This window comes from Artemia franciscana, chromosome 14, assembly GCF_032884065.1.
Source record: "Artemia franciscana chromosome 14, ASM3288406v1, whole genome shotgun sequence".
Taxonomy (NCBI): domain Eukaryota; kingdom Metazoa; phylum Arthropoda; class Branchiopoda; order Anostraca; family Artemiidae; genus Artemia; species Artemia franciscana.
The window spans coordinates 41,556,357-41,582,804 of NC_088876.1; the positions used below are offsets into that span (position 1 = coordinate 41,556,357).

General features: G+C 35.5%; 1 protein-coding gene across 1 annotated transcript in view; it reads right to left on the reverse strand.

The window, feature by feature from the left end:
• Positions 1 to 26,448, reverse strand: part of LOC136035806 (apoptosis-linked gene 2-interacting protein X 1-like) — a gene marked incomplete at its 3' end in the record, with an annotated part of 95,252 nt that overhangs the window by 36,632 nt on the left and 32,172 nt on the right. Inside the window, 2 exon segments of the mRNA XM_065717777.1 lie at positions 9,052 to 9,234; positions 15,492 to 15,556. Of these exon segments, the coding sequence (XP_065573849.1) occupies positions 9,052 to 9,234; positions 15,492 to 15,556 (248 nt within the window).

Below are 26,448 nucleotides of genomic sequence, written 5' to 3' on the forward strand. Positions count from 1 at the left end.
ATGGAAAATTTTAATGTAAAAAAATTATTTTCTTTGATTTTAATACAAGTTTCCTGCATTTCTTTCATTTTTTAAATCATAAATTAACATTGAGCAAAATTAAATAATTAATCAAAATTAATAATATTTAGTCCTCCCAAGACACCTAAGAAAGTTTTCTGTAGTTCTTTCATTCTTTAATCATAAATCAAGACCTGTCATTTTTTTTTATTATTAATGATAGCCAATCTTCCAGAGAGTCCTAACACAAACTGATACCCTGTCATTGCTCTAATCGCGTTTAACTCTGATTCAAGTCCGTTCTGTCTTGTCCCAAAATGTCTTGTCCCCAAAAATGTCACAGAATTTCAATGAAAATCCTACCATCAGATTCAGCATATCAAACAACTCTACTGTGGAGATTTCAAGCTTGTATCTTAAAAAATGTGGTATTTTCAAAATTAATAATCAAAATTAATAATATTTAATCCTCCCAAGATACCTAAGAAAGTTCGCTCAAAAAATAGTGTGCTTAAAAAAAATACAAAAAACAAAAAAATTCGAAGATACAGTCCTTCCCAATTCAAGAATCTAACAGGTCGAAAGATCTGCAAATACCCCTGCCACAATAATTAACTCCTATTTATTTTATGTATTCATATCATCTTTATGTTCAAACAAAAGTTATGGCTCATCCTCGTGCAAAAGCGTCAAAGCCACCCATATCATCCTACATACGACCCTTTATGTTCTACCACGAGTTTATTTTTATACATCTCTTTTTCTCTCTTAATGATACGATCCCTGACCTCCCTAAACACTAAAAAGACACGCATGCTTTTGTAACTATTTAATCCAGTATATATTTTTGTCAATATTTTTATGTTCAGTTTTAGACAATTATAGCACATCCTAACAGGATATTATAGTAACAATTATAGCATTCCTGAGGAAGTGGCCGTACGTTGGTCCCGTTGGCCATACGTTGGGTTTACAGACAGTATTTATTATTGGGATTTCTAATTATTGAGATTACGGAAATTCCTTTCTTTTTGGAGTAGGGTCAGGGGTGGGGATTTTCCACAGGGAGAACTTTCCGTGAAATTTTTTGTGCATTTCCACAGCTTCAAATCTTTTAATCTTCTTTTTTATTTTTAATCTTTAATCTTTTAATCTTTAATTTTGATTGTGCCAACTAAACCTTCAGATGCTAAGAATGTTCTTTTTTGGCATTTTTAGTTCCGAATCGTTTAGTTTCATGTTTTGAAAACTAAAAAACCATCCACATTTTAAGAATCACAAGTTTTTTCAAAATGTTAGCTCTTGTGCTAATTTCCTTCAACAAAATATTTCCCAAAGCAAGAATTTTCGCAAATTATACATGTTCTGCCTTCTAACCCTTTTAATTTTTATATTTTACCAACTAAACCTTTTACATTTAAATAATGTGAAAACTAACACACCACGATCCATTAAAGAAACCTAATAAAGCAAAAATTGCTTGAACAAAAATTTGAAAGGGGACATCGATTAAACAAAGTAACTAAAATTAAGATGACTTTTGGAGAAAAATTGAAAAAGACGAAACTAGTTGATAAAAAATTGATAAAATACGCTTTAACAATAACTGAAAAAACGGAATTAGTAGAACAAAATTTTTAAAATGACCAAATTACTTGAATAAACTTTTAAAAAGACCAAATTACTTGAACAAAACTGAAAATGGTAAACTTTAGACCAAAATACGAAAAAAAATTAACTGGAATAAAATTTGAAATCTTTGGAAAATTACAAAATAGTGAAAAAGACAAAATACACTCAAGAAAGTTAAGAATCTGTGAAAATACTCGAAAAAAATGAAAATTTGTGAAAACTTCACAAAACAATCGATAAAAACAAAATTGGCTCAATAAAATTTGAAAATCATTGACATGTATGCGCCAAAAATTGGAAATCGGTGCTTTCACTCGACAATTGGAAATTCGTGTTTTGTTCGACAAAAGTGATCTTTGGAAACGTTCTATCTAAAAACAATGTATTATAAAATTAGCTGTAAAAATTATACATCTGTGGATTCCCTACAAAAAATTGGAAAAAAGATAAAATCTTTTAAAAAAATGATGAAAATCATAAGAAATTTGAGACACAAATGAAAAAGACAGAAACACGTGAAGAAAATTTTGAAAAGGGCGAACCCTTAGGGACAATGATTTGGAAAAGACGAGATTACGTGAACAAAAAAGACAAATAATGCACGAGTTTTCTCAGGAAACATTAAAAGGGTAAAACTTACCTTCTGCTTAAAAATAAGGAACTAGGTTTTGTTTAAACTACCAAGCATTTATCCTTTTGAAGTTAAACTATCGTTTTTATTGCTTTAAATTAAACTTAAAAATACAAACAAAGCAAAAATAGAAATATTATTTGAATGCACAGAAAGATATGAAGGGGGCGGGGGGAGTGAGCTATGATTGATTTTTAAGACAGAGGCAAAGGATTAGAAATTTTTTATATTAAGTGAATAAAAAGTAAATCAGATGAGATAGTACAGTGCCGAAATACAAACATTTGAAAATTGTGCTAAATTCATAGTGGAGATAGGAGGGGGAGTCAGTACGCGTCGGTACACTCATCTTGCTAGTAGGATAACAGTTTGTTGATAGTATTATTGCCACTTATTACAATTTGAACGATAAAAATTGGGCCGCAAATAATGCAAAGCAAAATCAATAAAAGCTTCCTTTACCCTGTGTCTTGGAGGGGGGAAGGTAGCAATAATTTTCAAAGGAAGTCAACGAAAAAAATTGTATCAAAGAAGAAAATACGGGGGTAATGTCTGCCTAGGTGCGTTTTCCTTTGTCTGGATAATTATCATTAACTTTTAAAACAGACTTTAAAGAAATTAAGATTGGTTAATAAAAAACAAATAAAAAAAATAACAAAAATTTCTTGTTCGTGAATAAAAACTTTGGAGGGGAATGGCTAGATTAAGGCAATAAAAACGTCATGGATTTAGTAAATATTTTTCAATTAATTAACTTCATTGGTCTTAAATCAATTAACTTAATTCGTTTTGAGGCTTAATTAATATTTTAAACAGTAGAGTCAAAGGAAAAATTTAGATTATGCCAAACTACAAATATATGCTCATTAATATGTTTTTACCCTTGTAGAGGACCACCAGAAGGAATCAATCTCAATCCTACGCTGTAGGGGATCGGGGAATTTTATGATATCGTTCGAAATGAATTTCTCCGGATGAAGTTTCAGTTTAACTCGAAGAAGTCTGAAATGTTTCTGTTCAGTTGGAAATGATTACCTCCATCCCTTTATTAAAGCTCGAAAGCTCAGTTATTCATCATGCCTATCGGGTAGTATGTTTAGGCCCCTCTACAGGTCATCCCTGTGACACATTGTCATCGTGTGACGCATCTATTGCTTTATGACGACAATCTCAACCATCTGTTTTAACCATCATAAACAAGCTAGCCTTTGCAATGCAGTAGCACTCCTTCATGTTTTAATTATCGCCTAAGTTTGGAAAATCCTTGAAAAATTAGACCAATCAAAATCAGTTCTCTCAAAATATCGTTTCTCAAAATCGTTTTTTTTTTCAAAAAATCGTTTCTCAAAATATTGTAATGTCTACCTAGCTGGCAAAGAAGACCCCAACAGTTCAAAAATAAATATTCCAGATCTTGTGATAGCTTTCTCTCTGGTAAGTAGAAAACAAAACAAAAAGTAGCTGGTCTTGTTTAGACCCGCTACCTGGTCTAAAAAGTGGATTTAGACCCACTTACAATGCAATGATTTATGCATATTTACAATTAACTACGAAATTGTTTTCTTTCTTTTTTCTTGGAAGGAATGACGATTTTTTTATTAATTTTCAGTTCCTTTTTGCTATTATTAGAATTTAATTTTGAAGATTCGTTGCACAAGCGTTTACTATATTATGTACGTGTCTTTTGTTATTACTGCCTCCGTAAGGTTTATCGACATGAACTTCGCAATCTCAATTAGTAATTTGAGCTGTGTGTTGTCGATTTTTCTTTTCTTTTTTTCTATTTTCTCAACAGTTTTTCTTTGTTTGTTATCAATTTTCAACAAATAAAAAAATATATAGAAAATAGTTCGGGCTGGGGGAGGGGATGAAACTGGGTAGAATTGAATTTCTAAATTTCATTAATCCCCAAAAATACTTTTGAATTAAGTCTTTAATTTGGTTACTGTAGGGTGATGGTACCCATCTTATTGCTGAAAAAATTCCTCGGCATTTCCCGGAAGGGTGATTTTCCCTAGCTTCCTGTCTGTGTTCATTGGGGGCATCTTACAGTGCAAGCAGCGGAAATGAAAACCATAAAATTAATTATTGATGTTTACGACCCCCCTCCTATTCATCAAATCACTATGAACATAAGCTGAGCCTAAAACGTACTTTTGAGGCCTCAGTTTCCTTCCCCCCATCCGCTACAATACTACAGATTAAAGTTAATCTGTATTTTCCGATATACGTGCTTTTTGCATTAATTTAGTTACTAAATAAAAAAAGTGCTACTTTATATCTGATGTTTCGAAGGTTTTATGACAGCTTTTATGACAAGAAATTAAGAGATTATGCAAAATTGTCTCCCGACTAATTTGAATAAGAAAAGAAGTAGAAAATGAAGCGATTTGATTGGATGAACAAACTTATTTTCCCACGTGCCTTTATGTGCAACCTCAATATGGGTGATGCTATTGCTATACCATCATCAGATATTAAAAATATCTAAAATAAAATTCAACAGTTTATGACAAATAATAAGAATAAAATTGAAATAAGAGCCAATATCTTCTAACAAAAAGTCAAAGTTTTGGCTATGTAAAATTGTCCCCCGACTAATCTGAACAAGAAGAGAAGTTGAAAATAAAGCTATTTAAGGAAATGAGACATTTAAGTTCAACCTCAAAATGGAATTTTACTACGTAGAGAACCAGAAAAACCCCCCAGAAATAGCCGTTAATTATATATCATAGGCAAACACAGATAAAACATGAGGGGGTGGGGGTTAACAGATTTTTCGGGGAAGAGGTTTATGAGGATAAAACTTAAAAAAAGCCAAATTTTCCAACAGGTCATTTATGGCAATCTCAAATGGTAATCTCTAACATGTAGAATTGAAAAAAAGCAGCATCAACATGGTGGACTATAAGTCACATTCAAATACTACTACTACTGCTAACAACTCACCACAGCACCAAGTCACTTGAGGCCAACATAGCAACGCATGCTCCTACTAGCAGTTACAGGAGCAAACAGAAGGGTACCAGGTAGAAATAAGGTGTTTTTATTCGGAGATTTTAACACCCTGGTTGGTAAAAATAGGGATAGATAGTATCCTAACCTTGGTAAATTTGATGTACGAAAAGAAAACAGTATTGTCTACAGACTACTGCAATTTCGTAGGTACAATAACATAGTTATAACCAATACGGCGTTTGTGCATAAAATGGCCCATTAGTTAACATGGTAAACATGTGATGGTAAGACAGCAAACCTTATTGATTATGTTATTATAAACCAAAGACTGGCAGGAACAATACAAGATATTAGGGTAAATAGGAGAGTTGTTGTTGATGTTAAACGCAAAGATCACCATCTAGTAATGTCTAGGGTTAATTTATAGCTGAAATTTTGGAAGGGTAACTACCTCCTGAGAAGCTATGACGCTGGCAGACTCCAGGATGAAAATTTTTAGAGAAACTTTTCAGGAACAGTTGAGCTTGTTGGTGTTAAGCCCAAAGATCACCATCTAGTAATGTCTAGGGTTAATTTAAAGCTGAAATTTTGAAAGGGTAACTACCTCCCGAGAATCTATGACGCTGGTAGACTCAAGGATGACAAATTTTAGAGAAAATTTCCAGGAACGGTTGAGCACTAAACTGGAGTTTAAAATTCGACGATGTGGATGACGGATGGAATAATTTTAAGAAAATAATTTGTGAAGTTGCTAATGGTGTCTTAGGGAAAAAGTTAAAAGCGCAGCTAGGAATATTAGTGAAAATTATGTTTAATAGAAAGCGGAAGTGGCATGTACAAGAATTATCTGAGTGATAGATCATATGAGAACGAAAGGAATATAGAGAAAGTTAAAAGCATTAAAATATGAGCTAAGGAGGTGTGAAGTACAGGCCATGAATAAAATTGTCTAGGATCTGGAACATGCAACCAGTCGGCATAATAATAAAATATCGTACTGGTATGTTGATAAAATGAGAGGGAATAGTCAATCTGGGCTTGTCCCAGTTAAAGATAGGAATGGGACCACAATTAGAGATAAGGAAAGAGTTAAAGAAAGATGGACAGAACATTTTGAGATTCTGCTTAACCGAGATACAGATGAAGGAAAAGATAAAGATGAAAACGAAAAAGCTTTTGATACCTCGAACATGAAAAAAGACTTGTTTTGTGAGGAAGAATTAGCGACAGTACTAAAAGGATTAAAATATAATAAGGCTCCAGGTGCTGATAGTGTGGTAAATGAGTTTCTTAGTAATGTAAATGAGTAAATGAGTTTCTCAAATATTATTTTTGAGACAGGGGAAGTACCTAGCAATTTTAGGAAAACCTTAATTAAACCACTGTATAATAAAGGTGATAAGAGTGAGTATGGTAATTATTGAGACACTACTCTGGTCTCTCTAGGTAGCTAATTACTAAGTAATATGATACTTTTTGGACTGAGAAATGCTGTAGACAAAGTTATAAGAGAAGAACAGTGCGGTTTTAGAAAAGGTAGAGGATGTGTCGATCAAATTTTTACTCTTAGGTTAATAATTAAGAAGTGCCTGAGTTGTCAAACACCTTTGGTCCTCAGTTTTATAGATTATGAGCAAGTGTTCGATTCTGTTGATAGAAGAAGCTTTAATAAAGATCCTATCATTGTATGGTATACCAAACAAATACAATAAAGGGATTTGTGCAATGTACGGGAATAACCCTGCTGCGGTTAAGGTAGGAAATGAGATTAGCAGTTGCTTTCGTATTTAATCAGGAGTTAAGCTGGGTTCTGTTCCATCCCCCTTTATACGTATCATTTGGATGGATTTTGTCTCAAGGAGCACAGGAAAGGCAATGGGAGACCATGAAATCGAATAGGGAGGAAAAACTCCCTTGGACTTAGATTATGTTGATGATCTAAGCATTCCAAATGAAAGTGTGAGTAAATGAATGAGTTTTTAGAGATTTTTTGAATTCAGAGTGCTAGAATAGGTTTAAAAATTAATATTAAGAAGACAAAGTCACAAAGGCTAGGAATAAGTGAAAATAAAAATGTGACGTTGGGTGACGAAAAGATTGATCAGATGGACAGCTTCACTTACCTTGGTAGTTTTCTTAGTAAGGACGGCGGGAGCAGTGAAGATATTAAAAGTAGAATAGCTAAGGCTCAGGGTGTTTTTTTCACAGTTACAAAAAAAATTTGGAAGAATAGGAAGACACGTCTGCAAACCAAGATTAAAATCTTGGAAGCTACAGTGATGACAGTGGTCAAATATGGCTCTGAATCACGGGCGCTCCGAAAAGCGTACGAAAATTTACTTGATGTTTTCTAGAAATATTGCCTAAGGATTGTTCTGGGTACCCGTATTACAAATAATAGGCCGTACAAAAAGTGTGCTGCAATCCCGCTTTCTAGGGCTATTATGAGAGAAAGGCTGCATCCATAAGGGAGTAGTGGGATTGATTGATTTTTCAGGGAGTGAATTTTTGAGAATAAGATAGAGAAGAACACCAAATTTCCCAGTATATCTTAAAAAGCATTTTCAAAAAGGGATCTCCCCAAGCAAGAAATAGCACACAAATACACACAAAAAAAAGGCAAAAGAAAATACCTTTGTAATGTAAATCATAGGCATACACTGGTCTATCTCTAGGGGGATAGAGGCTGATCAGCTTTTTGGAAAGGAGTTGTGGCGGTAAATTAGGGGGAAATGCAAAATTTCGTAATAGGTATTTAAACTAATAAAAAAAAGGACCTAAATAGGCGAGGAACAGGGAAAAAAATATACAATATCCATATAAATAAGACTACAGATGGACATTGGTTCTGCCAGAAGTGGTATTTAATTGATTTTTAAATTCATGTGCTAGCTCCAACATATGAGGATGGGCGTGAGTTAAAGTTTAAGTAAGAATAAATTTTCAAATGAGTCTTTAAGATTAGTCTAAATTTTCAATAAAAAGACTTAAGAGCAAGCTCAAACTAGCTCTAGAGTTGAACTAAATCTTATTAGAAATAGGTGTAACCAGGCACGTACTCAGGAATTTTTTCGGGGGGGGGGGCTAAAACCTTCGAAACAGTAGATATAAAGTAGCGCTTTTTTTATTTAGTAATGCAAAAAGCACGTTTATCGGAAAATACAGAATAACTTTAATCTGTAGTATTGTAGCGGATGGGGGAAGATGACTGAAGCCTCAAAAGTACGTTTTAGGCTCAGGTTATGTTCATAGCGATTTAGAACCAGTGATTAATCTATTATATCCCTCTGAAAGTGAAATTTTAGTGTTAACAGTGCAATATGGGTGCAATGGGGGGTAGTTCTTCAATTGCAAAAATGTAGATTTTAATGAAAAATGATTGTTTCCAAAATTGATCCATTAAAAGCTGCCCTTTATCTTGAAAAGGGGGGATAAACGCCCTAATATCAAGGATGATTCTATTTTGCTGTGAAAATCAAACTCTCTTTACAAAAAAAAAAAAAACAGCACAATTGCTAATTACTTCGAAGAGGGTAAAAAAATCGACAGAAAATGGGTTAATAATTGGGCAGTGACTTGACCGGATAATTGCAGGCTGTAAAATCCCTCAAAAAAGGCTTCAAACATGTATCTAGATTCTTAATAAATGTACTACTTTTGCCAGAAATCCCAAGAAACCATGGAGAAATTAAACATTTCACATAATTTCGGGGGTTGGGGGAGGGGGCGTTCCTGAAGCCCCCCCCCCCTCTGCGTACATGCCAGGATGTAGCGTTAGCCAAAGCCTCAAATTTAAGCGCAAGCTATATCTCATTGTGAATGAACCTTACCTTCAGTAAGTCTGAATATCTCTTCTCCAAGTCTTATTCCAGCATTAAGAGCTGTAACGCTAACATCTGGCTGACAACGACAGCTCTGACAAATAGCTGTTTGAGATGTTCCTTCACAAACGACACAGTGCACAGATTTGAAAAATGACGCTATTGACGATTCCCCAAATCGTCCCTCATTACCTTAAAAATTAAATTATATAAAAACTTGGATAATACTAAAGTTACAAAACAAATGAAGAAAATATATGCAAACCTAAGAAATAAGTCCAAATTATACAGGCTTATCTTAATAGTAGAAGTTTATTGCCAAAATAAATTTCTGAGAGTTGAAAGAGAGCTTCCATGGAAGAGATCCATGAAAGAGAGATTCCATGCAGAAAAAATCCATAGATGTCCATGGAAATGACGGTGGATCGAAATGAAAAATACACCATTTGAATCATCGCAGTTGAAACTCTAAATTGAAAGTGTTGAGCACCCCCCCTGCCCTATTGAAAATACAGAAAATTATATTTTTGTGCGGGTAGCTGTGAAATGTCTTCTTTTTCTTTAGACATCCTCCATATGGCAATTCTACCAAAAAAATTATTGTTTTGAGCTATTTTCGCTTGCTATTTGGTACTTGATATTGGCAAGGATACCGTCTCATTCAGAAATATTTTTGTTGAAAAACAATAGGGCATAATTTAATGTATTCTTTTTTAAAATACTTCTTCTGTTACGAAAATTATTTAACTCTTCGGGGACTAACCCTTGAGAAAAAACCGATATGTAATACAGTAAACTCTAGTAGGTTTCAAATTCCTAGGTGTCACTTGGTCAAAATATTGATCAAACGATTGTTTGTGGAGAGTTAGCAAACAATAAGTGATTCTAAATAAGGTAGACACTGAAGTATTTCCATCTGATTCAAGGCTATTTAGCAGTCCTTATTTCTTAAATATTAATCCTAAAAACTTTTTCCACAAAGAAAGTCTTTCAAAGAAAATTAAAGAGCTACACTAAACAAAACATAAGCAAAAATAAACGTAAATTAATTATCCCAGTTTAAAAGCACCATAAATAACGATCAATAAATAAAGGAAACCCAAAACAAATGGAAACTAAAATAAATGGCCAAGTCAAACTCAAAATTGGCAGAAAATAAGAAGAGCGGGGCAGACACCTCCCGTGCCTTCTGAAAACCATAACAAAATTTGCACTTTACTGAAAACAATCTTTGTTTTGAGCTAAGTGTTTTTATTTGTCGTAGTATCGAAAAAACATCACAAAAGTATAAAAAAAATGAATCTAAATTGACAGTTTAATATGTATGCTGATATTTGTCCTGGAAAGTCTTAATAATTTTGGATTCATTAAATTTAAAAAAGAAAAATATAAAAATGTATAGTTTTAACTTAATAATTTAGCCGTCCGTGAGATATTGCTGGTATGCCCTTTTTATAACCTGTTTTCACTTAGTGTGCTTTGATTCACCCCAACACCCTCCTTAACAGTCCCACGAAATTCCACACTATAACCTTTAGCCTTAGTAATAGTAGTACTAATAGGAGTAGCAGCAGTTGTGCTGCAACTACTAGTAGTAGTAGTATGCATATATTTCGTTTTTATTACTTCAACACACGCCTTGTCATGTTCCATTCCTACTCAATACTCTAAGCTGTTCCAGGGATATAACTGTTATGCCCTTTTAATAGCATGCATCGACATAGTGTGGTTTGATTTAATTCAACATTCTCCTCAACATTCCCTATAAGTTTCAATGTAGCACCATTACATCCGGTTCTACTAGTAGCAGTAGTCACAGTAGTAGCAGTAGCATACACATAGTGTCGTTTTTTAGTTAAACATGTCTTTAAAGTTTCAACGTACCCTGGAAAATTTCTGGGATATTGCTGATACGCCCTGCTGATACGCCCTGCTGATAACCTACATGCAGAGAGTGTGTTTTGATTTAGTCTAATGTTTCTCTAAAAAACACTCACTGATAGTTTCACTCTCTTACCCTTAGCTTTAAGAGTTGTAGTAGTAGTAATAGTAGTAATTGCAATAAAAGTAACAGTTGTAACATACAAAGATTGCCTTTTGGTTAGTCCCACATCCCTACGCAATCTGCCCAGTAATTTTCAACTCAATAATCAAATCCATTCCTAGAACATTGCCGGTATGTCTTTTTAACAACCTTCTTGCAAATATTGGGTGTCCATTTAATTCAAAACTCCCTCAATATCCCCTATGATTTTCACCATCATAACCTTAGCCTTAGTAGCCTTAATATTCTATAATCTCTTCTTAAGATGCCCCTTATATGCCCCTTTGATTTCCTGCATGTATATTATGTGTTTTGACCTTTAAGTAAAAAACTTTAAGTCAAAATACCCTATAGTGTGTGGCTGTGTTTTTGACACTTTCCCAGACCCTAATTTTAGCTGTAAATTCATTTCCGGAAAATTTTATTCACCTACTGATTTTTTAGGTGGCAAAATTCTGCTAATCTGAACTTTTTTTTGCATTGTCTCCAAATTTTTATGGTTTTTGATAAAAATCGTACGCACCAGGGCTCAATCTTTGCCAAAAAAAAAGTATTTGCAACAAATTTAATATTTCTATAGAGTGGCTTCGCGCTCTTATATTGGTCTAAAAACCAGTCATCTCCCCTCTATTTATCTTCGTATTTTTGTGCATAGGAATCTCTTCTCTTGGGGCGCCAGTTAACGAAAATATCTGTATTATAAGGGGAGAGGGGGTGTTTGGCGAAATGTCTATTTTATTTTAATTTGGGGGGTATTTCTTTTTGTTTTTCCAAAGGAGATTCAAAAGGAAGTTTTCACTGAAAATTGTAAAATGATGATTATCTAAGTCTAGAGTCTCGAAAGTCTAGAAGTCTCGAACCCTAGATAATTCTAGAGTAAGCAAGGTTGAAATCTCATTCAAGCTAACATTCATTAAAATATCAATAAAGAAAGCAGCACTATCTTTTTTGTATTCTTTTTCTACCAAAATTATCTAGCTCTTTGTATGTTGTCATTTTCATTTTTTACTATGATCTTTCTTTTATTGTAGTTGGAAATCACAACGTCATTTACATGTTTTTAACGGGTTAAAACATGTGTAAATAAATAATAAAATTAAAACACATATCCGTTGAATAATTAACTTCTTGTATCAGATTCCTGAATTATTTTTAATGATTTTGGGGGTCAAGTAGTAGCAAAAAAAAATTAGAATAGTAAAAACATCAAAAACAAAAACGAAGTAAGGTAGACTACAAATAGATATTGTACAAAACATTTCATGCACATAACTCAAACCAGTAGGAAAAAATAAAGTTAGGACGAAATTAGGATTCTTGAAAAAATTGGACTAGTGTTTTACTAGTGTTTTAGTGTTGCATTTTAAGTTACTATTTGTTATGCCTTTTTTCTTTTTCTTCTTTGATACAATCCATTGTTTCATTATTCTCCTAAGAAGTGTGTTGTAAATTACAATATTGCATTTTTTTTCGTATTGTTCTAGCGTTGCATGTAAGGTTGCTTTTTGTCTTTTTTTTGTCTTGTGTCTTTTTTTCTTTTCCTTCTTTGTCGCAATCGATCGTTTCATTTTCTTAATAAGTAGGCAGTAAATTTCTATTTTATATAATTACCATGATAAGTCTTCGATATTGCGCTAATTGCTTACAAAATACTTTTTTTTGACTTCAAACATTAGCGCACAAGCGCTAACGTCAAGTTCTGACGAAAATATGTGGAGCAGAAAAAAAACTGAAAAAAAAAATCAAACAGCTGTATAATTAAAACGAGAACGAAGAATCCGAAAAAGAAAAGAAAAAGAAGAATCCAAAATCCGAAATCCGACGGTGTGGTGGTAATTCGTTTTTTGATGTTTTGCGCAGTTTTGGTCTCTGAGCCATGTAAGTTGAACTCTTTTCTTCATTTATATCTCTCTTTCGTATTTTCTTCTAATTTTAATTGAACTAATTTGTCATTTTGTTAAGCCCCTTTAAGGCTATTGCTTCTGATTATTGTTGTAATTACGCATTTTCTTTAATAAACTGAATTCATTATTTTAAAAACCAGAAATGGTCTGAAACAAAAACTGTAAATTTGAGTACATCCATTGGCGTCAGTGGGGGGGAAGGAATCATCCCCTATGTTTTGAAAATATTGTTCTTAGTATTTTCATTATAAAGGCCTATTTTTGGTATTATTCATTAAATATTATAGACAACAACAAGATTCCCCCCTCCCCCAGGCCATCCTAGATTATGAAAAAATACATTGAACGAGTCAATAATGTCTCTCAAAATGACTACTCACATACCCAACAGGCCAAATTCACTGTCTCATTAAATAAATAAAAGTACTAAAATAACGAATCAATCATGGTGAATCAAGGCGTCAAAGTCTGCGTTCTAAAGTCAAAAGGCAAAGTAACTTGATCTTTAATTTTTTGGATGTAAAACTCTGCAGATCTATGTTACCTCCATACTCTCATAAAACTGTTTATAAAACTCTTACGTTTCAGGACTCATCTCCCCCGCACCCATGTTACGACTAAACTGGTCGATTATTCCCAATGTAGTTCCGCCTTACCCCCTTAGATAGGTCTAAAAGTCGACCTTCCCCTTTCCACTGAAATGGAGAAAAAAAGTCATATTTTCATCTTTCCGTTCTCACAAATTTCTTTCTCTTCTCTAGTGCCACAAATTCTCAAAGATGTTGAAAAGGCGCCAATTTGTCCTTTTCTTGATTTTTCCCAATGAAAATACAAAAAAAGGATATTTCTCAATGAATATGCCTAAAAAGACGTTTTCTTAAATCTGTGAGAGGCATATTACAGATGTTTCTTTCTGAAGTTTTTTAGCGTTACTTAGTGGTTTTAGTGCCGTCAGTCTGTCATTCGTCAATGTTTGGGCAAAATTATTTAACCGCAGCCTATACCACAATAAAAATGTACCAGAATACGGGCGTACCCTATCATGTTCCTCAGTATCAAGGAAAAAAGCCACTATACTCAAGATTATTTCATTTAAACAAAAAAAAAGATTAATAAAAAAAGATTATTTCATTAGCACATAAACACCAAATGAAACTCTTTTAGCATCCACTCAAAAAAAGTTCATGGCTTACAATTTATGACAACAAAAATATTAATTACGACAGTTTCTTCACAATAAAAAACATAACAGAAACTGGCGATGAAAAAAAAAACAACACAAATTACTTAATATAAACTGAACGTGCTTTCATGCGCTAAATTGAACTGGTTGAAAAAATAAATTACCAAAATAATATTTTACTGATCTTTTGGAGATCGTGGCTTTCTTGACTGTTTTCCTTAATGCTTGACAATCCTGACAATCCTACAGTATATTTTTTTAAGCTTTTTTTTCTGTTAAAACTGTGATATCCTTTCGAATTTATTTTCTATTTTTATCGTCGGTTAAATGGTTTCATGGTTTAAGCCTTAAGAGGCACCCAACATTAAGAGGTTGGGTTAGTCGGGTTAACCAACAGGCATAATCACAGGTTAGTACCTTCCCTTTTCTTTTGTCACATCAGCAATTACACAACTAAGTCCTTTTGGTACTGATACTGGATTGAAACTTGTATCGAATTGAACTGACTGGAGTAACGCTGAAACTTAATGCTGAATATTAAAAAAAAATTATATGAAAAAAAATAATACAGAAGTTCTAAAAACTAAGTAAGGGACAATGCTAAACCATATATTTGGTATGATGTTTACTAACATTAGAAGATGTAGTGAGAATGACAAATCAATATAAAACGAACCGAATCCTATCTCTAAAAAAAAATGTAAGAAGGACAACCAATGCCACCTAGGATTACCCAGCATAATATACAAGGTAATCATCAGCAGAGAATATTAGTAATACTTGCATATCTGCAAATTTCTCTTTTATTTTTCTTTTGCTTTACATCAGACAGAAGATAAAAGGAATCATTTTCCAGAAAGGGCATTATCTTTTTTTAAAACTATTCTGTGTTCCAACTTAGCTCGAGTCTTAAATTTTTTTTTTCCATATTCTTAAGATTTAAGACTGGATAAAAAAAAAAAAAAATTATCTATACCTCAAACTAAAATTTCGATTTCAATGAACTCGAAAAAAACTTTTTAATTTCTATTCGATAACGCACAGTCATTGGTGGTTTCAATTTTCAATTCAATCTAAATCGACGCTAAACCTCTAATTTTTTTTTTTTTTTTTTTTTTTTTTAAGGTTCACAAAAATTTTCGTTCGAAGTGTCATTAAAATGACAAAAAAAGGGTTTCAGAGGTGAAGGTAAAAATGAACTTGAGCCAATCTTGGTCAAAATATTGGAGGAGGGGTCTGCCGTTCCTTTTACCATCATCAAGGTATGTTTATATGAATCTTAAAAGCAAAGAGTTAAAAAAAAATTAGATATGCTTACCATATGTACTTGACGCCATTACATGATAAGGCATAGAATAAACCGGTCGCTGCATAGATGCATACCTTTAAACAAAACCAAGTTTAATGGTTATAGACGGAAAAAGAGCAGTATAAAACATGAGATAAAAAGCTGAACTTGTCTTCGCCCTATGTAGATCAGCTTATGATATTATTAGCCTTTAGGGCTTAAGTAGATCAGTAGTAAGTTGTTACGCGCCATATTAGGTTAGGTTGTGTCCCTGTGTCCCACCTGTGAATATAGATAGATATATATATATGTTTTTAACTACGTAAAACTTGCGAATATACAACATTCTTCGCTGACCCATTGTCTGTGCATATAAATAGATTGTCCGGTTTACTGACTCTTGAACATGCAATATATAAATGTCCATGGGAAAAACAATCCGTATTCAAATCTATACCTCATTATTCTAATGATTGCCCTTGAGCTTTGTTGATGGTGATTACTAATCCAACATTCCCGGTGTCCCCGTCTTCATTTATATATCCCCTTTTGCCCCCTGGCGTCCCCGTTGTAGTTGTGTCCTTGTGTCCTGGTCGTCATTTATATTCCTTGTGTCCCGGTCGTCATTTGTGTCCCGGTGTATTTTTTCTTTTTAGTTTTTTACCTTTTTATTTGTTTCCTTTTTTTTAACTTTTTTTCTTTTTAGGTGCTTTCTTTTTCTTAGCTTTTTTCGCGCCATATTAGTTACGCACCATTGTAGTTGTGTCCCTGTGTCCCACCTGTGAATATAGATAGATATATATATGTTTGTAGAATTTGCGAATATACAACATTCTTCGCTGTCCCATTGTCTGCGCAGTTAAATAGATTGTCAGGTTTGCCGACTCTTGAACATGCAACATATAATTGTCCATGGGAAAAACAATCCGTATTCAGATCTATACCTCCTTATTCTAATGATTGCCCTGGAGCTTTGTTGATGGTGATTGCTAATCGAACATTCCCTGTGTCCCGGTCGTCATTTATATATCCCCCTGTGACCCCCAGCGTCCCCGTTGTAGTTGTATCCCTGTGTCCCGGTCGTCATTTATATTCCCTGTGTGCCGGTCTTTATTTGTGTCCCGGTGTCCCGGTGTCCCAGTCTGCAATTTCTCTTTGAGTATCCCGGTCGTCATTTATATTCCCTGTGTCCCGGTCGTCATTTGTGTCCCGGTGCCCCAGTCTGTAAGTTCGTCAGTCGACAAACATGACGTCAGTCGACAAACAACTTCATGACGGCATAATGCTCAATCCTTATAATGAAGTCAGTCGACAAATATGACGTCAGTCGACAAACAAACATGACGTCAGTCAACAGACAAAAAAACAACTTATTTTTATATATATAGATACTAGCTGTTGGGGTGGCCCTTCAAGCCACCCCAAAACCTATTTGTTGGGGGCGCTTCGCCCCCCCCCCTCAAAGCCCCACCGCACGCGTAAGTCTTTACGCGCCATATTAGTTACGCGCCATTGTAGTTGTGTCCCTGTGTCCCACCAGTGAATATAGATAGATATTTATATATATATTTTTAACTACGTAAAACTTGCGAATATACAACATTCTTCGCTGTCCCATTGTCTGTGCATATAAATAAATTGTCAGGGTTACCGACTCTTGAACATGCAACATATAATTGTCCATGGGAAAAACAATCCGTATTCAGATCTATACCTCATTATTCTAATGATTGCACTTGAGCTTTGTTGATGGTGATTGCTCACCCCGTCGTCATTTATATATCCCCCTGTGTCCCCCGGCGTCCCCGTTGTAGTTGTGTCCCTGTGTCCCGGTTCTCATTTATATTCCCTGTGTCCCGGTCGTTATTTGTGTCCTGTTGTCCCAGTCTGTAATTTCTCTTTGAGTGCCCCGGTTGTCATTTATATTCAATGTGTCCCGGTGTCCCTGTCGTCATTTTTGTCCCGGTGTCCTGGTCTGTAATTTCTCTTTGAGTGTTCCGGTCGTCATTTATATTCCCTGTGCACCGGTGTCCCGGTCGTCATTTGTGTCCCGGTCTGTAATTTCTCTTTGAGAGCCCCGGTCGTCATTTATATTCCCTGTGTCCCGGTCGTCATTTGTGTCCTGGTGTCCCGGTCTGCAGTGTCATCTTATAATGAGGTCATGATTGCCCTTGAGCATTGTTGGTGGTGATTGCTAATCGAACATTCCCTGTATCCTGGTCGTCATTTATATATCCCCTCTGTGCCCCCGGCGTCCCCATTGTAGTTGTGTCCCTGTGTCCTTGTCGTCATTTAAATTCCCTGTGTCCCGGTGTCCCAGTCTGTAATTTCTATTTGAGCGTCCCGGTCGTCATTTATATTCCCTGTGTCCCGGTGTCCCGGTCGTCATTTGTGTCCCGGTGTCCCGGTCTGTAATTTCGTCAGTCGACAAACAAGACGTCAGTCGACAAACAACTTCATGACGACATACAGCTCAATCCTTATAATGACGTCAGTCGACAAACATGACGTCAGTCAACAGACACACAAACAAACAACTTATTTATATATATCTATCTATCTATCTATATCTATCTTCTATCTATCTATATATATATAAATAAGTTGTCTGTCTGTCTGTCTGTGGATCAGGTGACGTCATGTTTCTGTGTCGACTGACGTCATGAAATTAGTTGTCGTCATTTTTGCTATGACGGTGACGTCATTTATGGTATTTAAGACATTAGTTCACGGAAAAATGTTTAATTGTAAAATGACTGAAGAACCTACAATGGCAACAGCCGAGGAAGCTGCTCAAAGAGTTTATGCCAAAAAACTTGCTGCTGATATAGAAAGTAAGAAAAGAAAGCGTTCCGAGGAATCACAAGAACAGCAAGAAAACAGGCTTGCGGCTAAAGAACGCAAAACCGCGCAGTTAGATGAAAATCCACCTGGACAGCGAGAGTCAAAACATATCAAAACTGAAAATGATAGCGATGATGATTGGGTTTGGGATTTTGACTTGGATAAGGTCATCAATGCCTACCAGATTTAAGTTAAAAAAAACAGAGGTTCGTCGATATGTACTTCATAGTGACGCTGAAAAATAAAGAAGAAAAAGAAAACTGAAAAAAGAAAAAAGGTAAAAAACTAAAAAAAAAGAAAAAGAAAAAACACTCAAAGAGAAATTACAGACCGGGACACAAATGACGACCGAGACAGAGGGAATATAAGTGACGACCGGGAACCTCAAAGAGAAATTACAGACTGGGACACCCGGACACAAATCACGACCGGGACACAGGGAATATAAATGACGACCGGGACACAGGGACACAACTACAACGGGGACGCCGGGGGCACAGGCGGGATATATAAATGACGACCGGGACACAGGGATTGTTCGAATTGAAACTACAGACCGGGACACTGGGACACAAATGACGACCGGGACCCCAGGACACAGGGAATATAAATGACGACTGGGACACTCAAAGAGAATTACAGACTGGGACACCGAGACACAAATGACGACCGGGACACAGGGAATATAAATGACGACCGGGACACAGGGACACATCATTAGAATAATGAGGTATAGATCTGAATACGGATTGTTTTTCCCATGGACAATTATATGGTGCATGTTCAAGAGTCAGTAAACCTGACAATCTATTTATATGCACAGACAATGGGACAGCGAAGAATGTTGTATATTCGCATGTTTTACGTAGTTAAAAACATATATTTATATCTATCTCTATTCACAGGTGGGACACAGGGACACAACTACAATGGCGCGTAACTAATATGGCGCGTAACGACTTACGCGCGCGGGGGGGCTTGGGGGGGCGCGAAGCGCCCCACCAGCTAGGTGTTGGGGTGGCGCGAAGCGCCACCCCAACAGCTAGTATATATATAAAACTAAGTTGTTTGTCAGTCTGTGGATCAGATGACGTCATGGTTCTGTGTCGACTGACGTCATGAAGTTAGTTGTCGTCATTTTTGCTATGACGGTGACGTCATTAAAGATATTTAAGACATATATGTTCACGTAGAAATCTATTAATGTTTAAGTTTAAAATGACTGATGAACTTACAAGGGCAAAAGCCGATGAAGATGCTCAAAGAGTCTATGCCAAAAAACTTGCTGCTGATAGAGAAAGTCAGAAAAGAAAGCGTGCCGAGGAATCAAAAGAACAGCAAGGAAACAGGCTTGAGGCTGATAGAAAAAAGAAAGAACAGAAAGCGTGCCGAGGAACTACCAGAGCAACGCGAAAGCAGACTTGCTGCTAAAAGAGAAAGTGAAAAAAGAAGGCGTGCCGAGGAATCACAAAAACAGCAAGAAATCAAGCTTGCTGCTGATAGAGAAAGTAAGAAAAGAAAGCGTGCCGAGGAATCAGAGCAACCTGAAAGTTATCACCTGGCATTCAGGTACAGCCCAGTCGATGATTATAGCTTGAGTAGATGTGTTCAAATCGGGACAATGTCTAAAATTTGTCCCTATTGCAAGGCCTTGAAATTCAATGGTGAGACAATGGGAATGTGTTGCGCCTCAGGAAAAGTTAAACTTCCTCTATTGGCTACACCACCAAAGCCATTGAAGACTTTCCTTACTGGAACTACGTCAGAATCTAAGCGTTTTTTGTCACAAATCAGAAAATACAACTCATGTTTCCAAATGACGTAGTTTGGAGCCCAAATCGAAAATCCAGATCAATTTATGTCTACTTTCAAAGTAAAAAGGCAAATTTATCATAGAGCAGGGTCCCTTCTACCATTCTCAGGTGAGAATCATAAATTTTTACAATTGTACTTCATCAGTGATAGAAATTCTGAATTGAATGCACGTTGCGAAATTTCTCCCAACGTTGAAAGGACAATCGTTTCCCAATTGCAACATCTTTTCCACGAAAATAATAATTTAGTGCGTCTGTTCAAAACAGCCATCGATTTGATGCCTACTGATACGCATAAAATTGTTATTTCCGCTGACAAAACGCCTCCTGGCCAACTTGTGCGTAGATACAATGCTCCAACTATCGACGAAGTGGCAATCGTTATGGTCGGTGATCAGTTTTTATCTCGAGATATTATTCTTCATAAGCGAAACGCTCAGTTGTGAAGAATTGCTGAAACTCATCGAGGCTACGATGGCCTACAATATCCTATCATTTTTTGGGATGGAGCCGACGGCTATCACTTTAATATTAAATTGATGAATCCAGCCACTAACAAAGAAATGAATAGGAAATGCAGTGCAATGCATTATTATTATTATAGACTAAAGATTCGGCAGGATGAAGAAAATTATATTTTAAAATGCCGTGAATTGCTTCACCAATTTGTCGTTGATATGTATGCTAAAATTGAATCAGAACGTTTGCTATATATCCGCCTGAATCAGGCCAAGCTCCGCTCTGAACAATACATTCATTTGCGAGATGCAGTTATAAATGACGGTAATACCACAAACGTTGGAAGATTAACAATTTTACCTTCGTCATATGCTGGCAGTCCCCGTCACATGCATGAATATGCTCAAGATGCTATTGCGTATGTTCGTCTCTATGGTCCTCCAGATTTATTTATTACATTTACATGTAATCAATCTTGGGACGAGATACTACAGCTTTTACTCCAAGGACAATCGGCGGTTCATGGGCATGACATTACGGCCCGTGTCTTCCGGCAAAAGTTGAAATCACTGATAAACTACATAGTAAAACTTGAAGTGTTTGGGTCAGTGCGATGCTGGATGTACTCAGTGGAATGGCAAAAACGAGGTTTGCCACACGCACATATACTAATCTGGCTACATAAAAAAATTACTTCGAACGAAATTGATGATGTGATTTCCGCTGAAATACCTGATAAAAATGTCGATAAGGGGTTACATGATATTATTGTAAAAAATATGATACATGGACCTTGCGGTGCACTGAACGAAAATTCACCATGCATGGCCAAAGGAAGGTGCACAAAGCAATATTCTCGACTTTTAGTATCCAACACAATTACTGGCAATGATGGTTACCCACAATATAGAAGAAAATCTACTGAAGATGGCGGCAAAACAGCAATAATGAAGAAGCGTAACGGTACCACCATCGAAGTAGATAACCAGTGGGTTGTTCCATATTCCCCATTATTATCAAAAACATTTAATGCACACATAAACGTTGAATACTGTAACTCCGTAAAGGCAATCAAATACATATGTAAATACGTCAACAAAGGCAGTGACATGGCAGTTTTTGGCTTGCAGCCCGAAATCAAAGATTTTGACGAAATCGTACAATATCAGGCTGGAAGATACATAAGCAGTAATGAAGCTGTTTGGCGAATTCTTTCATTTCCGATTCATGAACGTAGTCCAGCTGTTGTTCACTTAGCGGTACATTTACAGAATGGTCAACGTGTTTATTTCTCGGAAACCAACGTGCAACAAAGAGCCCTGAATCCACCGGATACAAAATTAACAGCTTTTTTTCGCTTTGCAAAAATGGTTCTTTTGCAAAAAAACTGCTGGATACTGAAGTGCCTTCGTATTACACGTGGAATACTAAAAATAAAGTATTTGAACGTCGAAAACAGGGTAAGTCAGGCGACGGCCAACCTACCATCTTCAAAGATACCTCGATAGGAAGACTCTACACCGTTCACCCCAATCAACATGAATGCTTCTTTCTACGCCTGCTTTTGGTGAATGTACCCGGTCCGACATCCTTTGAGTATTTGAGAACTGTAAACGATACTATACATGACACTTACCGTAGTGCATACCAAGCTATGAATTTATTGGAGAATGACCAACACTGGGATAATTGCATCAATGACGCGTGCGAAACGTCAACCCCAAGTCAAATCGTGCATTGTTTGGCATCATTTTAACAACTTGCTCTCCGTCAGCTCCTACAGAGTTATGGGAAAAATATAAGTCAAAAATGTCCGAAGATATACTCTATCGAAAACAGTTAGAGACGTCATATATGACTTTTGATTTTACATCAGAAATTTATAACTACACTTTAGTTATTATAGAAGATTTGTGCGTACGTATGGCAAACAAACCTCTTCAGGATTTGGGAATGCCTTCACCTAACCGTATCGCTGCTGTTTCGACATGTGTAGAATTGGATCGTTACGCGCCATATTAGTTACGCGCCATTGTAGTTGTGTCCCTGTGTCCCACCTGTGAATATATATAGATATATATATATGTTTCAAACTACGTAAAAATTGCGAATATACAACATACACCCCTTATCGACATTTTATCAGGTATTTCAGCGGAAATCACATCATCAATTTCGTTCAAAGTAATTTTTTTATGTAACCAGATTAGTATATGTGCGTGTGGCAAACCTCGTTTTTGCCATTCCACTGAGTACATCCAGCATCGCACTGACCCAAACACTTCAAGTTTTACTGTTTAGTTTATCAGTAATTTCAACTCTTGCCGGAAAACACGGGCCGTAATGTCATGCCTATGAACCGCCGATTGTCCTTGAAGTAAAAGCTGCAGTATCTCGTCCCAAGATTGATTACATGTAAATGTAATAAATAAATCTGGACGACCATAGAGACGAATATACGCAGTAGCATCTTGAGCATGTTCATGCGTATGACGGGGACTGCCAGGATATGACGAAGGTAAAATTGTTAATCTTCCAACGTTTGTGGTATTACCGTCATTTATAACTGCATCTCGCAAATGAATGTATTGTTCAGAGCGGAGCTTGGTCTGATTCAGGCGGATATATAGCAAACGTTCTGATTCAATTTTAGCATACATATCAACGACAAATTGGTGAAACAATTTACGGCATTTTAAAATATAAGTTTCTTCATCCTGCCGAATAATTAGTCTATAGGAATAATAATGCATTGCACTACATTTCTTATTCATTTCTTTGTTAGTGGCTGGATTCATCAATTTAATATTAAAGTTATAGCCGTCGGCTCCATCCCAAAAAATGATACCGACCATAACGATTGCCACTTCGTCGATAGTTGGAGCATTGTATCTACGCACAAGTTGGCCAGGAGGCGTTTTGTCAGCGGAAATAACAATTTTATGCGTATCAGTAGGCATCAAATCGATGGCTGTTTTGAACAGACGCACTAAATTATTATTTTCGTGGAAAAGATGTTGCAATTGGGAAACGATTGTCCTTTCAACGTTGGGAGAAATTTCGCAACGTGCATTCAATTCAGAATTTCTATCAATGATGAAGTACAATTGTAAAAATTTATGATTCTCGCCTGAGAATGGTAGAAGGGACCCTGCCCTATGATAAATTTGCCCTTTTACTTTGAAAGTAGACATAAATTGATCTGGATTTTCGATTTGGGCTCCAAACGACGTCATTTGGAAACATGAGTTGTATTTTCTGATTTTTGACAAAAAACAATTAGATTCTGACATAGTTCCAGTAAGGAAAGTCTTCAATGGCTCTGGTGGTGCAGCCCTTGTGATTCCTCGGCACGCTTTCTTTTCTTACTTTCTCCATCAGCAGAAAGCCTGATTTCTTGCTGTTCTTGTGATTCCTCGGCACGCCTTCTTTTTTTACTTTCTATTTTAGCAGCAAGTCTGCTTTCGCGTTGCTCTGAAGGTTCCTCGGCATGCTTTCAGTTCTTTCTTTCTCTATCAGCCTCAAGCCTGTTTCTTTGCTGTTCTTTTGATTCCTCGGCACGCTTTCTGTTCTTTCTTTCTCTATCAGCCTCAAGCCTGTTTCCTTGCTGTTCTTTTGATTCCTCGGCACGCTTTCTTTTCTGACTTTCTCTATCAGCAGCAAGTTTTTTGGCATACACTCTTTGAGCATCTTCTTCGGCTTTTGCCATTGTAAGTTCATCAGTCATTTTAAACTTAAACATTAATAGATTTCTACGTGAACATATGTCTTATATATCTTTAATGACGTCACCGTCAAAGCAAAAATGACGACAACTAACTTCATGATTAAATATCTTTAATGACGTCACCGTCATAGCAAAATTGACGACAACTAATTTCATGACGTCATTCAACACAGAAACATGACGTCACCTGATCCACAGACAGACACACACACAGACAACTTATTTATATATATATAGATAGATAGATAGATAGATATAAATAAGTTGTCTGTGTGTGTGTGGGTCTGTCGGGCGACGTCATGTTTGTGTGTTGACTGACGTCATGTTTTCGACTGACGAAATTACAGACCGGGACATTGGGACACAAATGACGACCGGGACAACGGCACATATGGAATTTAAATGACGACCGGGACACTCAAAGAGAAAGCGACCGGGACACAAGGAATGTTCGATTAACAATCACCATCAACAAAGCACCGGGACACAAATGACGACCGGGACACAGGGAGTATAAATGACGACCAGGACATCAGTAAAAAAAAAAACTATAAAAACAAAAAAAGGTAAAAACTACATGACAATCTATTTATATGCACAGATAATGGGACAGCAAAGAATGTTTTATATTCATAAGTTTTACGTAGTTAAAAACATATATATATATATATATATATATATATATATATATATATATATATATATATATATATATATATATATATATATATATATATATATATATATATATATATATATATATATCTATATTCACAGGTGGGACATAGGGACACAACTACAATGGCGCGTAACTAATATGGCGCGTAACGACTTACGCGCGCGGGGGGGGGGGCTTTGGGGGGGGGGGGGTTTGGGTTGCGAAGCGCCCCCACCAACTAGGTGTTGGGTTACATATATATATATATATATATATATATATATATATATATATATATATATATATATATATATATATATATATACATATATATATATATATATATATATATATATATATATATATATATATATATATATATATATACGTATATATATATATATATATATATATATATATATATATATATATATATATATATATATATATATATATATATATATATATATATATATATATATATATATATATATATATATATATATATATATATGTGTGTGTCTATGTGTGTGTGTGTGTGTGTGTGTTTCTGTTAATAATTTTTTACTTATTATGCATGTATTCTAAATCATATTAAAATTCAGCTTTTTAATATTCTTTTTTCAGCTTCGTAAAACTGTACCAATTTCAAAAGCAAATAAATTATATTCTTATTATTCTAGGTTCACATTTCTGTATTGTCACCAACATCTTGGAAATACAAAATCTTTGACGATATGGAGATAAATATATTAAACACCCGTATTACGATTTCAAGATAATCACCATGTCGACTTGCCTTAGGATAACAGCGTGCCACATTGGATTGATAAATTTTTAAAAGAATGCTTTGGAGAGGTGAGTACTGATAACGTATTTCATGATAATCTGCATATTGACTTGACCTATTATTACAACAGCCCCGATTAGACCGATAAATTTTTAAAATTTTTGGGCGAGGCGAATGTGACTACCCCAATATTTCAATGGACATTACCCCAGCTCAAACAGGGGTCTCTGATCAATAGATTGACAGTGGCTTGTTTGACACCGCAGTTTTTGAATCACTCGAGAAAATGATTAATGAACTGGCAAATTTCACTCCGTGCTCCTCCCCTCTTACACACATTGATGGAGAAGCAGAAACAGCTGATAGGGGTGTTGTGTCGTGGTGTGGCATTGTTCCCTCCTCAACGCCCCGCTCTTTACACTAAAGTTTGACTCTTTCTCTCAAATCTACTTTATAAAACAGTAACTAACTTTAGCGCAAAAAGCAGGAAGTTGAGGAGGGAACAGCCCCTTTCATACACGGAGTAATTTCTATTCGTTTGTTTTAATGTCAGTCCTTACCTTCAGTTACAAAACTTGTTTTTTTTTAATTTAATTTCTGAACGTTTTTGAATTAATGCATGTTTGATTTTGGCTAACCACAAATGAATAATTAAAACAAAATTTGCGTATTATTTTTTTTTTGCTAAATGGCTT